This window comes from Thrips palmi, unplaced genomic scaffold, assembly GCF_012932325.1.
Source record: "Thrips palmi isolate BJ-2018 unplaced genomic scaffold, TpBJ-2018v1 HiC_scaffold_8, whole genome shotgun sequence".
In the NCBI taxonomy this organism is placed as follows: Eukaryota; Metazoa; Arthropoda; class Insecta; order Thysanoptera; family Thripidae; genus Thrips; species Thrips palmi.
Genome location: NW_023144635.1, coordinates 5,330,526 through 5,345,392, shown reverse-complemented (window position 1 = coordinate 5,345,392; position 14,867 = coordinate 5,330,526). Strand labels below are relative to the sequence as shown.

Below are 14,867 nucleotides of genomic sequence, written 5' to 3'. Positions count from 1 at the left end.
CGTCGATTTCGGAACTCGGACGCGGCACGTCCACGTCACCGGCATCTGGCATGGACGCCGCCAACATCGCTCCGACTCAGTCGCACGGGTGCGAGAGAGACGGAGCGACGAACGACTCGCTGGAATCGGTTGGGGGTGGAGGGCTTTATTGGGGAGACTTTTGTTTTACGACAGGAAAGTGAGTGGGCATCCACATTGTCGTTCGAGTGCTGTTATCATTTGGCTCCGGGCTCGGAGGAAGGATACTGTCAGTCTGACTGGGTCAAAGCAAGGATTCCTCAACGGGGTGGAAGCGTACGCAAGGAATAAAGCAAAACGTGTGTCACTGTCTCACAAAAAGATCGGTTTATTTACAAGGCACAGTGTCGTTTCTGAACAGTGTTGCAGGATGCGTCTTTGCGTCGTGTTGAGGTTTTATTTACAAGATTGGCACTAACACTGCACAGTACCGTGGGACGTCGAGTACAGTGTGTATCTTCGTAAAGTAACGTCGTCGTATTGTCATCAACGTTTGGGTTTATCACAGTATTGGTTGTCCGGTCCTCGTCCACAAGAAGTCGGTAAACAGCTCAGGTCAGCGGTAGTCGTCCTCTCAGTAAAGGGCCACTCCACACAGCGGGAGAGAGACAAACAAAATAACTTAATTTGGCACAGTGAAACCTGTGCAGTACTTCTCATTCAGGTTTGTACTTTTACTCAGTACTACATGCTACACGGACGGCGCCTTTCTCGACGGACTTAGGCGGCGTCCGTTCTCATCCGAATAAATTAATAGCGTTTTTAAATAAGTTAAAATAAATAGGTGCCCGCCGTCCCGGGAGGCCCGAGGGCTTGCCCGGGGGCGGCGGGGCGTGGACTGGGCGGCGGCCGTGCGACTGGGTCTGCGCGACGAGCCGGCACAGCGCCGCGATGACGAGTGTAGTCCCGGACAGCGAAGCAGCGGCGCTACAGTGGCGCCACTCCTGCGGACAGAAAAACAACGACACGGGGTTAAAATCAATGGGAGGGAACGGGCACGGGGATGGCGGAATATCGTCTCTCTCGCACCCTCTCCGCACCCTCACACGCCTACCCGACGCCCCACGAGCGGGACAGAGACAGAGCCTTGGAGTAATACTGATAGGGAGTCCTAACTAGAGCTGCACCTTTCTGTTTGCCAACGCCCTGAAGGCTTGATTTTCAACTTAGAGACTTTTCCAATAGCTCATCTTGTCACAAAAAGAGTGAGGATTTACGGGATGCAAACAGATTGGAGCTAACCCATACCGTTCCGGAGTTCAGGGCGTTTCTGTGCGTGGCACTAGGTGTCCGGCGAATCGTAGAGAGAGAAAGAGATAGTTTCCGAACTTTGCCACCATATAGCTCCTGACTGGGGCAACTTAGAAGGTTCTGGTTTTGAAAAATGGATTTAGAAGGCGAAGAAGATGGACGGGATGTAATCACCATCGATGAATTCGGTCGGTTTCATGGGGTGCATTTCCGACCGGGTGGTTTTCTCTCTCTAGCATTCGTCAGGACAGCTCGGCCCACCGCCGCGCCAGTTAGGACTCCCCACTGTATTACTCCAAGACAGAGCGACGCCACAGCTCGTCGGAATAGGCCTGATGGCGGGCTTTTAATTTCCTGTCCGAGAGGGCCCTCGCGTTGCTCTGGCGACGAAGCGCCCGCGGCGCGCCCGTGTGAGGTGGTGTGACTCGCGGTGTACGCCACACGGCCCGGGGAAGGGCGCCGAACTGGCAGAACTCGAGAAAGATTCCAGCGACTCAAGCAGTTGCTGAGCACTGCGATGCCTAAGACGGGCTGCCAAAAATCAACTCCACCGCGGCAATGTCCTACTATTGCGAATGGCCGCTACCACAATGTGAACTGGGAATACAACAAAAAGCGCCAATGCAGTTGCAGGAGACAGTTGGACTGTCTTCCATTTCCTGAATTCTCGTTTGCGGCAATTTCCTCCGACTATTCGGTGCCGGCGCGAGCGGCTCGGCGCTTCAAAGCGGTCGCGCAGCGCGGTAAACTCTTCCGCGCGCGCCACGCTCCGCGACAGCGTGTGCTACGCCGGGGCGTGGCCGGGGCGTGTGAAGCGGCAGTTGGCCCGCTGCTCCTCAACTTGGCTCCATCGGCTTAGCGCGGTAACGAAGGCCATGCAAATGGATGAGAAATAAACAGGAGCGCAGCGCGTGGCCGCGCGGCCGCGTGGCTGCGTGGTGCGTGACCCCAGCGGGCGTGGGAGCGCGCCCTGGGGGCCCGAGGGGCCTGAGGCGTCGCCGCACAAACGAAGAACGCGTGAACGCACTATATGCAGCGCCTGCCGTTGTATACTCCAGTTTCTTTGAAACGCGGGGCGTCAGATTGGGTCCCACGCCGCACTCTGCAGTGTACACGGCGACGCCCCCGCCGGCCTGTTGTTGCCTGTTATCTCTTTTTCATTTGCATTGGGAGCCTCTGCCAGGGCGCTAGGGGGCGGGGCGCCGTCAGTTTTGTTTTAATTTTTGTTATTGTTGTTATTAGTTGGCTCGCAGGTGGCTGAGGACAAGCGGCGGTCATAATGAGTTTGACGGCAGGCGTGTGCTTCAGGAGCTCCCGCTGCGTCGCTGCGCCGCGTTCGAAGTGGCCGTCGATAAGATCGTCGCGGAGCGCATCGGCGCCGTGATCGGCCACCGCCCGGCCGGCCAGCCCCGCGGCGGCGCGCGGCAGGTAGTAACAACTGTGTAATGGACTGGCCACCATACATGTATGCATGAGGCGGCGCCACGGCGGGGACTCCCTTTGTCGCGGCGCGTCGTTGACGGCGTGCCCGCGGCGGCGCGGTGGCCACCCCCGGAGGCATTGTGCGCGCCGTCGATCGTGCCAGGCGCATCACGCCGAGCATCAGCATCTCGCCGCCGCGCACCGCGGCGCCGCGGTCACGACGGTGATGATGATGTGAAAGCGCGCGTCGATGCGGCGGGCAGGACGGCAGGGCCTCGGTGGGGCCTCGGTGACGGCCTCGGTGATGGCCTGGGTGACCACCTCGGTGACGGCCTCGGCGGCGGCCTCGGTGGCGGCCTCGGTGACGGCCTCGGTGACGGCGCCGAGAAAGTGCACGTTGTATCGCCCTGCCGGCCGGCCGGCCTAACGACGTGTTCCGGCGGAAGGCCCTGATGAGGCAAAGGGCCCAGAGGGCGGTGTTCGAGGCGCCAGGGCCGAGGCCGGGGGCGGGGCCGCGCAGCCGCGCTGCAGTCTCTGTTTCCGGGCGGCCTGCATCGTCTGCCACTACATGGCCTGAGCGGCGTCGCGGCGTCGCGGCGAGCGGAAAACGCTGTCCACTTTCTCCGTCGCGCGCCTCCTCCCCCTAATTGCTGCAGGAGCATGTGCGTCGCAGTGGAGTGACGGTGACGACGCCTACAGTGCGCCTCCCGGACCCGCCGCCGACGCCAAGCCGTAGGCCAAGCCGTCGGCCGGACCGTCTGGACGCGCGCCTGGCCGCCATCCAAAGCGCTTATCAGCCTCGCCGCCCTGTCCCTAGCGGCCAGCCCGGCGCCCGGCACGCCGGCAAGCCCCCCTAACGCTCCATCATACGCACTGTCAGCTGCCATGCCCGGCCGCGCCGCATGTGCGCAGGTAATTTTCGCACGAGAGAAAGAGCGCCTCGGTGAAGTTCCCCGAGCGCATTCGAGATTCACCCGCACTTGGCGGCAAGCCTGCCGGGAAGCCTGCCGGGAAGCCTGCCGCGAAGCCTGCCGGGAAGCCTGCCGCGTAGGGAAAGGGAGGAACACCGTCCCCGTTCTCAAAGCCGCTTATCCGCGGGGAACTGACAGCGGCAGCTGTTTGTGTGTGCGTTTGTGTGTGTGTGTGTATGTGTGTGTGAGCGCGCGCGTGTTGTCTTAATTATGATGCAGGAGGCGAGCGGCAAAGGAAGAAAGCCCTTCGCTCGGTTTCGCTTTGCATCGACCCGTCGCTGCCGTACTCGGCGACGCTGCGACGCTGGCCAGCCTGGCGCCGCCCCGCTGCACACCAAGTCCTGCATCCTGCACGTGCCCCGCCGCCCAGTGCCTCACTCGGCCACCTGCGCGGCGTGCGCTGCGTCGTCCCCGCGGGCGCGGCAAGGCACGGCCACGGCACGGCGTCACGAGCGGGGGATGCGAAATTGGGACGCCGCAGGTGGACTCCGAAGCGTGCTCCTCGGTCTCTGTCGCCCCCGTGGGTTGCGAGCCGCGAGCCACCAAAGGGTGCGAGCGAGACAGCGCACTGTTCGGCGCCAGCCTGCCACCGCCGGGGGCGGAGTGATATCTGTGATGAGGCGGCCGTGGCGGGCCGGGCGTGGGGATTCGTGTCCGATCGGCAGGCCGTCGACGGCCACCCCTGTTCCGTTCCCGGTTCGCCGATAGCGGGAAGCCCCTTGCGTCTGCGTCCCGCTCTGCGTCCCGCTGCTTGGGCTTGGGCGGACATCATAATAGGCCGACGTTTACCCAATTCAGCAACAATAAGCCTCCCCCGGGCGGGCCCGGCCTGGCCCGGCTAGAACCTCCCCAAGGCCGCCGCGGCGCCACGCCAAAGGCCTCTAAACGGCCGCTGGTGCCGCTGGCGGTCGCCCACCCCCATTGGAATGGAAACAGCCGCGTCGCCACGCCCCGCCAAGTGAAAACGAAGCCCCTCTGGCGGCAATGACTCCCCGGGCACGCCGACCCCGCAGCGAGTGACTCCGGGAAAAAAATATGCAGCAACAACAACAGCGCAACATCTCACGGCTGCGCCGTGGCATCGCGTGCCTGGGAGTTGTTGGCCGCGGCTCCGCGGCAGCCCGCCACAGTGGCAGTGGCACTGAACTTGACCTCAGCGCTGCTGCAGGAGCTCGCCGGCCCGCCACGCCTCTCCACGCCGCGCCTCGCGCCACCGCGTGCCGACACTGGAAGGCGATCGGACTGACCGCAGCGCAGTGGCACGGCACGGCGCGCCAAGGCAGGTCGCCAGTGAGCCGGAACCAGTGAAAACAAACACACGGCCGGCCGGCCCTTCACAGTGCAGTGGCGGCCGAACAAAACCGAAAGCAGGCCGAATGTGTGCCAGAGTGTGGCACCTGCGGCTGCAGCGGCCTGCACGGCCTGCACGGCCTGCACCGTCGTAAACTGCATCGCACCTTCTTCGGACCCGTTCCCGCCCGCCTGTCTGTCTGCCTGCCCGTCCGTCCGTCCGATGGCACTATCTACATGTGCTGCCTCGCCCGCATATTAGCCCTAACGGCCAGGGGACATGGAACACGGCAGGGGGAGGGGAGGGGACGGACACACCGCCATCTCCATTTCCAGCAGCAGCTTAATTAATTATCCGAAGCCTTGATAAGCGCTCCGTGCCACCGGTCAAATCGGGCTGCGCCTTTGTTTGTTGTGGACTATCGGCCGAGGTATCGAACGATGTATTGACGGCGGCGAGAGCAGCAGCCAACTTTCCGCTCGTGTTTCGCATTTCGGCGCAACGTCAGATTATGAAAAGCAGCAGCCAACTTTGTTCTCTTGCGCTCCATCCGCACAAACAAACGAGAGAGGTAGCCGGACCTCTAGGAAACAGGAAATGCGCCCGGCCGCCCCCTCGACCGCCCCCTCGGCCGCCCCCGTCCGCTCCGCCGGAAGCCCGTCGACGTCGTCGTCGTGGTGCCCCATCGAGTCCCCGCGCCACCTGCGCTCCAAGTAGTATAACTACCCCACTTCGGCTGGAGCTCGCCGGAGCGCCTCAGTCAGGCGGCCCCGCGATGCACAGGGCGCTCGTCGGCCCGTCGGCGCGAAATGGTCCTCGGAGAGCGCGTCCGAGTCCGCGTCCAAGTCCGCGTCCAAGTCCGCGTCGCGGCGCAGCCCGACGTGGAGAAAGCCGCTCTGGACCGGTCGGCCCGTCGGCCAGGCCGTCCTCGATCCTCATGAATTATACAAATTGAGTTTCGATTAAGAGGACGGCGTCGTCGGACGCGCGCGTGCGTTTGGCGGCGAAAGCCCGCCGAGGAGGAGCCCGGCCGAACCGCCGGGCCGCCGTGTCAGCGAATGCCGCCGGCCGGCCCAACACTGCGCACACACTGGCGCGCGCACACACACACACGGTGGCCCGGTCGTAAACGGCAGCGGTACCCGGAGTGATGTGTAATAGGGCGATCGGCGTGCAGGGCTGCGCCGTGGCCGCTCCGTGGCCGCGCCATCCAAGCCGTTAACCCCGATATCGTTTCTTTCTTTTTGCGCGCAGGGAAGTGGCGGCGTCCGGACTTCCTACGAGTGTACCTCCACGGCCCCCGCCGCCGCGCCGCCGTCGGCTCAACTGACCGTGCAAACTGCTGCCTTTCTGGAGCAGGGCGGGGCGGGCTGCAGCACAGTGCAGCGGCGCGCGAGGAGAGGACCCAGTCGGCCGTTCGCTGCGATAGCGCTCCCGGCAAACGTCGCTTCCTTCCTCCTCAGGTGCAACCAATTTTCCTCCTCCCTCCCCTTTTCCCAGCAACTTTACTTTTGATGAAGGAAAAATCCGCGCGAGCGATCTCCCGACGCAGTCGGGTACTGCGCGATCTTCTGTTAGTACGGTGCTCGCCGGAGATCGTCTCGCAGGTTCAACTCCCAGACTGCGCGATGCTACTCGTGTGCTCTGTCGCACGCCAGTGATTCCAGGTCGTCACGCACACACGCACACGACCCGTCGCCCCGGAGTGCCGCCCGGATTGAAGTCGTCTCGCGATGACAGTGTGGCGATGATGACGGCTTTCTCTAGCGTAACAAGCGCGGCGTCCGGCGCGCCCTTCGAATCAGCGACCCGAGATTGCCCGGCCGAACGAAAGTCCCAATGAAAGTCGGGCGGCGCAGAGATTCGCACGTGAGCGTGCTTCTCGTTAGCGAACATGTGCTTCGGCCGACTCCGTCCGGCGCCGTGCTCGCGGCGCAGCGCGCAGCGGGCGGCCGCCATGATTGGTGCGTCGCTGCTTCGCCGCTTCGTTACGCAGGGTGACGCGCGCGATCTTCGTTTTTTATTTTCCCCGCCGGATTACTCCGAGCCGACTGCACCGCCGATTGATAATCCCCTTTCTTTTTTTATGCCGCGGCAGTAATGGCGCCGCGCGCGTCGCTCGGTCTCGCTCGCTCCGCCACGGGGCGCCATGAGTGCGACAGAGACACAGTGACGACGCGGCCGGCGGAGCTGCGGAATCGAATCGCGGCGCCTCTCCGCAATCCGCTGCAGCGCCCCGCCCCGCCCCGCGGCACACGTGACCACTAAGCCGACGTGGAGAAAGAGGCGTAATGAGCAAGGTCAGCCCGACCCTGACCATGGCCATGTCTTTTCTTTCGGCCCACTGCCCCACCTCGACCTCCTGACACTCAACAACAACAACAAGCGGCGCCTCGTCCCACCCCGCCGGCCGGACTTGCTGTTCGGTTTTGTTTTTGTTTTTGTTCGCAGGGCGGCAGGGACGCTGGGCGCTTTGGGCGCGCACCGCTACGATGATTGCCGCCAAGGGTAGGGCCGAGGCTGAGGCTGCTGGGCGGGGCGGAACCGGCTCGGGACGACCAGGACGACCGGGACGACGGGCAGGTGGGCGCGCAGCGCGCGGGCCGCGCGGACTGCAGGCGGATTCCGAGGACTCGCTCCGCCGCTCTGTCTCTGTCACACTGATGGAGCGGCCCGTTGGCGAGCGAGAGAGACAGAGCGACGAATCGCTCGGCGACTGGAATGCCAAACCAGTCCGGCCACCCGTCATATTTGGGCCACGGGGCCAGCCGAGGGGCCAGCGCTCCGCGCGCTTCGCCTGGCCGAGAGCCGGGGAGGATGACCCGACGTGCTACCGGGTCGCTGGCTGGACCTTACCTGCTGGCTGGGCGGTGGATCAGTGGTGGGCGCGGTACGCCAGCTGCTGCGGGTCGCCGTGGGGCGGCGGCAGGTCGCCCAGGGCGCGCGCCGCGCGGCCCCAGCCGGACGAGTACGAGTCGTGGCCGCTGTCGTGGTGGCCGCTGGAGTGGCCGTGGTGGGGCTGGGCCACCACCTCGTAGGTCACGTGCTTCTGCTGCGAGAAGAGCTTCTTGAGGCCGATGACGACGGCCACCAGGAAGGCGATCTTGCTGAGGATGAGGGCCTTGCCCACCAGCAGGACCAGACCCTTCATGGCCAGGATGCCGAGCATGCCCAGCTTGACGGCGCCGGCGGCGATCAGGGCGGGGACGATGGCCTTCTGGGCCTTGTTGCCTCGGCCTGCGCAGGGGGCACTCATTTAGACGCTGCCACTTACATTGTGTAGGTCAAAGCAAATGGTACATGGTCCTAGCTTCCCCCACCCCCTTTCTCTACAAGACACGACAATCCCTCGTCTCTGTCTTGCGTGTCCCTTGCAGAATCCAATCACAACAGGAACAGAGATGACCGCGTGTGTTATTTCAGCCGTTCCCTCGCACCCTCACGAAGGAGTTCCTTCTCGTGCTAGCGTGCGCGTTGCATCTCAGCCTTTCTCCGTGTCCGCCTCCCCCTCCCCCGCCCCCGCGCCGCCACCTCCTCCAACTGGATCTAGATCGAGCTGCACACTGCACTGACCGGCCTGGCCGAGGGCCTCCACCTACTTCCCGTACACACGGCGCCAAAAGTACTCTGCACTAACTCTCTGCTCTCCCAACTCGAGGCGGCTACTCTGCAAACTCCACGCGAGGGCGGCGGAGTGGCAGTAGAGGAGATTAAACAAAGTGACGTTTTACGATGAGAGAGCTCCGCCTCGCCTGGAGATGTTACCCAACAAGCGGCGGGCGGTGCTCACAAACAAAGGGAAGTTATTTTTGGCGGGAAGGTTTGAATGGCAGTGCCCCGTCGGCCATGAATCACTACTTGAACGCCGTCAACGTCTGCTAGTGGCTTGCCAACGACTTCTCAAAGAGGATGCGCACTGTACTCACCCTCGTCCTTGGAGGTCTGCAGGCTCATGCCCAGGTTGAGGGCACCGGTCTTGTCGGAGTTGGGGGTGACGAGCAGGTCAGCGCCGGGGAGGAGCTTGAGCCTCATGGAGCGGGAGCGCACGAAGTTGAAGAGCTTGTCGGTCATGAGGGAGGTGAGCTTGTCCTCGTCACTGTCGCCCTCCAGCGCGCGGCTGGACTCCTCCTCCGAGGCGGAGACGGTCACGGCGGAAGTGCGTTCGATCTCGACGGTCTCACCGATGGCGATGGAGGACTTCTTGAGCAGGCGGTTGAAGTAGGTGACCATCTTTAGCAGCACGCAGGACGAGGCGTCCTTCTGCGCGCAGCGGGTGTTGAGCTTCCTCAGCAGAGCCTCCTCGCCGGTGGTGGTGTCGGCCACGGGCTGCCTGCCTCCAGCCTTAGTGACGTCGTTGTTGTTGTAGATCTCGTCGTCCAGCAGGGAGCGGGCCTGGGGCTTGACGGCTTCCGGCACCTCCTGCACCTTAGCCACCTCCTCCAGCTCCTGCTTGACGGCCTCCACGGGCACGGCGGGCGCGGCGGCGGCGATGATGGGCAGGGGCTCGGGGTTGGCGATGGGCTGGGGGTCGGCCACGGGCTGGGGGTCGGCCACGGGCAGAGGGTCGGCCACGGGCACGGGGGCGGCGACCGGCGACGCCACCGCCACCGGAGAAGCCTCCGGCACGGCCACCGGGGAGGCGGCCGCGAGGGCCGCGAAGCACACCAGAAGGAGCATTGCACTGACGCGGCGCACCATGGTCACACTACACACTGAGCTGTACCTCGTACCTCTCGCCGCGAACGTCGGTGTCGGAGTGAAGCCGAGCCGATGCAGGCAGCCTGCTTTTTTGTAATTTTTCGCCAAGCCCTGTCTGGACGCCGTGCCCCACCGTGCCCCGCGCGCGTCGGCCTTCCCCCACTCCGTCTGGTCAGTAGAGCAAATGCTTGTCTGGACATGTGACCCGCCGCTGTTTTTATCTCCATATAGGAGGCCTCCATTTTGAATGGAGCGGGGCGCGGCGGGGTGGGGCGAGGTGGGGCAGGACGGAGCGGGGCGGAGCGGGGTGCGGTGGGGCCGCCGCGCCCTTCCCCGCCCTGACCCCCGCGTGCCGCTCGCGAGCCTCCCCGGCGCCCCCCCGCCCGTCCTGGACCTCGCCGCCGTTCGCGTAGCAAAACCGGTACCTTTGTGGCGTTGAGAACCGGGTCCACTGGCTCGCGAGCGGCTAGCGGCCCCCTAGCCGCGCAGCCCGGTGCAGCCCGGCGCAGCCTCGGCCTTGGCTCCTCCTACCGCGGGGGGCGTACGACGGGGCGGGGCGGGGCGGGGCGGGGCGGGGCGGGGCGGGGCGGGCAGGTCCCCCACCGCGGCGCCACCACGTGGTAGCCACGCGGTCCAACGGTGTGTTGTTTTCACTCGGCGCTGCAAGTCGCCGCGCGGGGGAGTCAGGGGGGCCGATCGCGTCAGATTTCGCACACTGGAAAACACGGAGCACTCCTTGGCGTCCAAACGCCCCGGACGGCCAAGGAGGTCAAGACATGAGAAAATGGAGAAATATTTGGAGAGATGAACAACAGAGGAGTGATTGAACATGCGAACACTCTGTCTGGTAATCACTGTGAGAGTCTGTGGTCGGCTGCAGAGGACTCGCGAAGCACGGCAACTACCCGAGGTGTCGGAGTGGCCCGAGGCTGTGCCGGGCTGTGCGTGTCACCGCGCTGTCACTCACAAGGCGTCGCCGTGCGCGCGGAGTGCGGCTAGCCCGTCATTATATCACCCGGCTGATGCATGTCGGGCGTCACCGACTGCCCACAGACTGACTGGCTGCCAGAGACAAGTCGGCGACAAGTGACCGAAGCTTCGTATTATTTATCTCCCCGCCTTTTCCGCGGGGCTCTCCGGCCGGGCTCCTCCGGGGACTTGTCCAGGGACTTGTCCAAGGGCCTGTCAGGAGGGCTGCCGTCACACGGGCTGGAATGCAAGGGCCATCATAACGGGGCCGGGGCAGCCGGGGCAGCCGGGGCCACGGCCGTGTCAAGAGCTATCCTGCAGAATGATGCCTAGCGTCGTTTTCGTCGCTGTGTCTCTCTTGCGGCCACAAGGGGCGCCCGCGAGCGCGACAGAGACAGAGCGACGAAAGCGACTCCCGGAGACGCCGGACGCGCTGGAGGCAAGGCAAATGCGCGCACGTCGCGCAGCCGTTCGACTGGCCCTCGCCTCGCTGCGGGCAGGAAGGAAATGGCCTCAACGAAAAGTCGACCCGACAACGCCGAGTCCCGCGGGTCCAGCGGTCATCACTAGCGCGCGCCTATCCCGAGGGCAAGCGTGTGTCGTCCGGCTGTAGTCCCTTTTCCTGTTCTTGTTGTTGTTGTTGTTGGTGGTGGTGGTTTTGTCGATTACATTATTCTTATTGTTGTTGTTGTTGGAGCGTAGATTCACTATCCCAGTGCCGAGCGTTACGCTGTGGATGAATAATTGGCTGAGTATGACGCGACGGGGCAGGTCAGGAGCAGCCGTCCCAGCAGGCTCACACTGCCCACGCTCTGTCTCTCTCACTCTCATGGAGCGTGTCGCAGGGGTGCGAGAGAGACAGAGCGTCTCAAAGCGCTGCTCGGCGGGCCAGGATTTGATGTCAAGCGTACAAAGTTCATACGCTTATTGTATCCTTGTTTTGTTTCTGATTGTTTACTTTTTAAATGAAAGTGCTTCTTTTGCCGGATTAACGAGGTCTTTTCGCCAGAGCGAGGGCGGCGGGCAAAGAGTATGCTCTTGCGGGAATCGGGTGAAAGTCCGGAGCAAACAAGCCGTCATAACAATCGGGGAGTAATTCACGTCGGGGCGATGCAGCAGCCAAAAGGCCCGTCTCTCTCGCTCCTACACTGTGCGTGCGAGCGAGACAGAGCGACGACGACCAAGATGCGTGGAGTTGAGTCAGTTCAGCCGGACGCTATGTCGCCAGGGGGTGGGTGGAGTGGAGGAAGACGAGAATTTTGCCATCCGTTCCGTTCTCTTCCAGTGTCATCGCCATTGCTGGAAAATGGGCTGTGTGTGGTGTTTTTCCTCTTCATGCCGAGAAAAGCAAAAAGTGTATCGCTCTGCTCGTGAAGGTGGAGAGCGCATTCCCCGCCACTTTTGAGGCACCAGAAGAGACATTGCCGCCGAACGGTCCGCGGGGGTCGCGTTGCCAGCAAGCACTCTGAGGCCGCCTGCAACAATCTTGCAAAAGAGGGCTTTTATTTACGGACTCGTAACCGAGACTCGACAACAACCCACCTGTCGTGTAAATCTTTTAGTGATTTCGGAGTTCATCCTCGAAAACCGAGAGCTTGTTTGGAGGACTGGAAAGGGTAGGAGCGGCGGGGAAAGCGTGGCGGGGGTGTGCGAGAGAGAGGGACGGACTGCACGGCAGGCGTGGGAGTGCGAGAGAGACGGACTGCACGGCAGCAGCTCTAAAGCCGCGGATGCTGGCCATGCTGGCCGTGCTGGCCCATCACGGTGGATTCCAGTGCGGCTAGACTCCTCCGGCACGCTCTGTCTCTCTCGCTCTGCCGGGCCGTGCCGCCGGGGTGCGAGGGAGACGGAGCGAGTGAGCCTGGTGGCGCGCGGGCTGGCGCGCGGACTGGCGCGGAGCAGGGTCCGGTCCGGACGACCCAGACGGGAGGACGGCCTCCACTAGCGGGGAGGACTACGCGTTTAATGCAGGAGAAAGTCCTGGATGGAGTGTCCCGCCGTGCCGCCGTCCTGCCCGGTATGATCCCCGACGCGTTGGCCAACCTCCTGCAGTACGTGGGTAACGAGGGGGTAGCCTGCTCGCCCGAGTGCACGGTGCCGCGCCCCAAAGTCAAGGCCAAGCTGTGCAGAAAGCACGCCACACTGCGAAAAATCGGGAGGAAATTGGGTAGTTGGGTGGTTTAATCCACCTTGTCCTCCCCTCATCCAACATTGTTAACTCAACCTCCCGCGTGGAAGGATCTGGGATTGCGAATTTTTGTCCAGCAGATGGCGCACTCGGGCGCGTCAACGCGACCAACCAACTAACTAATGCACTGACATTTGTTCTTCAGTGCATTGGAACGGGCATAAAATGGGCTGCATTAGCTTCAGGCCAAAGGGCAAGCAGGGCAGGCTGGGTCATCGGCCGCGTGCCCCGGCCTGTCCTTCCCGGGGCCACGATCGTAACCCGGATAAACTGTCACATCGCCAAGCGACACGCGAGCGTTGCGTTGTGGGTGGACGTGTCTCTGTGTGCGTGTGTGTGAGTCCCATTAGCCAGTGTGATGTAGGGGCGAGGCCTGCTTTGGTGGTTACACTGACCGACTTCACGGGCCCAATCCCATTAGAACGCTCCCCACTCTCTAGGAGGAAGGCTCTCTAGACCGTCTCTCTGGACCGTCTCTCTGGACCGCCTCTCCAGGCTGTCGCGTCTAGTCGTCCCCTTCGCGAGCCCTAATCTCGCCTCGGAATGTCCCAGCAAATAAATAACAACACTCGGCGTGGCACGCGGCTTTGGTTTCGGTGAATGCCAGAGGATGATCCAGCGCGCCGCGACGGCTGCGTCCGAACGCTTTTGTGGCCGTTCTCCGTCCCACCCCGCCTTGCCCCTTGGGAGCGAGAGAGACAGGGTCGAATTTCGGGCTCCGCCTGCGCCCCGGCGCTGAACCGCACGCCCGCAGAGAAAGGCAGAGGGTGCTCCATTAGCGAGGGGGAGGGGGAAGTACTTGTTATTGGTGAGGGCTGCTGCCTGCGAAAGACATTCCTACCGAGTGCCAAGGACTCCAATACGCTTGAAATTGTCAATAAACTAGTTGTGGTGCGACTGTCCAGGCCGAGACAGACAAGGTGTCTGGCGGACAAGGTCGCGGAGCGTGCTCATTGCCAGCATGGACCGTGACCTCTGCAGTGAGGCCCTCCAAGGGTTGCCACGTCAAATTTCGGCCCGATAGAGTGTCCCTGATGGTGTCCCACAGAAGGTACACTGGGAGTCCAGGCGTGCGACCTCCACGATCCGCTGAGCTCACTTTCGTATGAGGAAGATTCACTTTGAATGTGACAGAAAATTAAAACGAACGTGACTCGAGTCACGTTTAAACGGACGTGACGTCACATTCACATTCCTGAATTCCCAGCGCGAGGCAGAAAAAAAAATATGTTGAGGAACTCTTGGATTTGCGGGCCACAGCTTTTGGCCGGGTCGGCCGGTTTGTTCGTTCTTTCCGTTGGCCGAGTGCGCGCGTGAGTGTGCGTGTGTGTGTGTGTGTCCGTGTCGAGTCCGTGACCCTCCACGGCCCACCACGCCCGCACACGGGCTGGACCCATGATGATAACCCCAACTTTCTCCCGACTGAAAATCTGAAAGAGGAAAAAGAGGCAAATAAAAAAGTTCCGCCGGTATGTAAGGCCACGTGTTGGCCCGTGCCCGGCGCGGCCCGGACATCCGGCCGCATTCAAGACTGCGACGGGATGCGAGTCAATTCTATTTTCCGCGTTCGTATTCATGGGCGCGTGCGCCGAGCCGGGAGGGGCGCCTCCCCCAGCCCCCTGACCGGACTCAAAGGGGGTGGCAAGGCCGGCGTTCGCCGAAAAAGACACCACTACACATTCAATTATTTGACTACTTTAAAATTCGAGCACCCCCTCGCTGTTTGCGACCGGTTGCTTTACATGGTTAATTACAGTGGCGGCCCCCGAGGCGCTGCGTCGGCTGCGTCGGCTGCGCTATGCGCGGATCCACGCCCCGCCCCGCCCCGCCCCGCCCCGCCCCGCCCCGTCCAGGACGCGGCCACGCGGCCACGCGGCCAGCGATCAATTATCAGCGGCGCCGCAGCATCTCTTTCTCCGTCTGGTTTGTAAATGATAGAGGGGAGGAACAAAACGCGCGCCGCGTGCCGCGCAGCCTGCAGAGCCTGCAGAGCCTCGTCGTGTCCACGCGGCCGCATTCCGGCACCGGGCGTGCCGACGACGCCGTGCGCCGTGCCGTG

At 62.9% G+C, this 14,867-nt stretch overlaps 1 protein-coding gene across 1 annotated transcript; it reads right to left on the bottom strand.

Annotated features, from left to right (window-relative positions):
• Window positions 1–322: 322 nt before the first annotated feature.
• On the bottom strand, window positions 323–9,763 carry LOC117653768. Its single transcript, XM_034399652.1, has 3 exons — window positions 8,880–9,763; window positions 7,810–8,190; window positions 323–962 (listed from the first exon to the last, which is right to left on the bottom strand). Exons 1-2 carry the CDS (start codon window positions 9,649–9,651, stop codon window positions 7,829–7,831), a joined length of 1,134 nt encoding a protein of 377 aa, XP_034255543.1. The 5' UTR covers window positions 9,652–9,763; the 3' UTR covers window positions 323–962; window positions 7,810–7,828.
• Window positions 9,764–14,867: the final 5,104 nt, after the last annotated feature.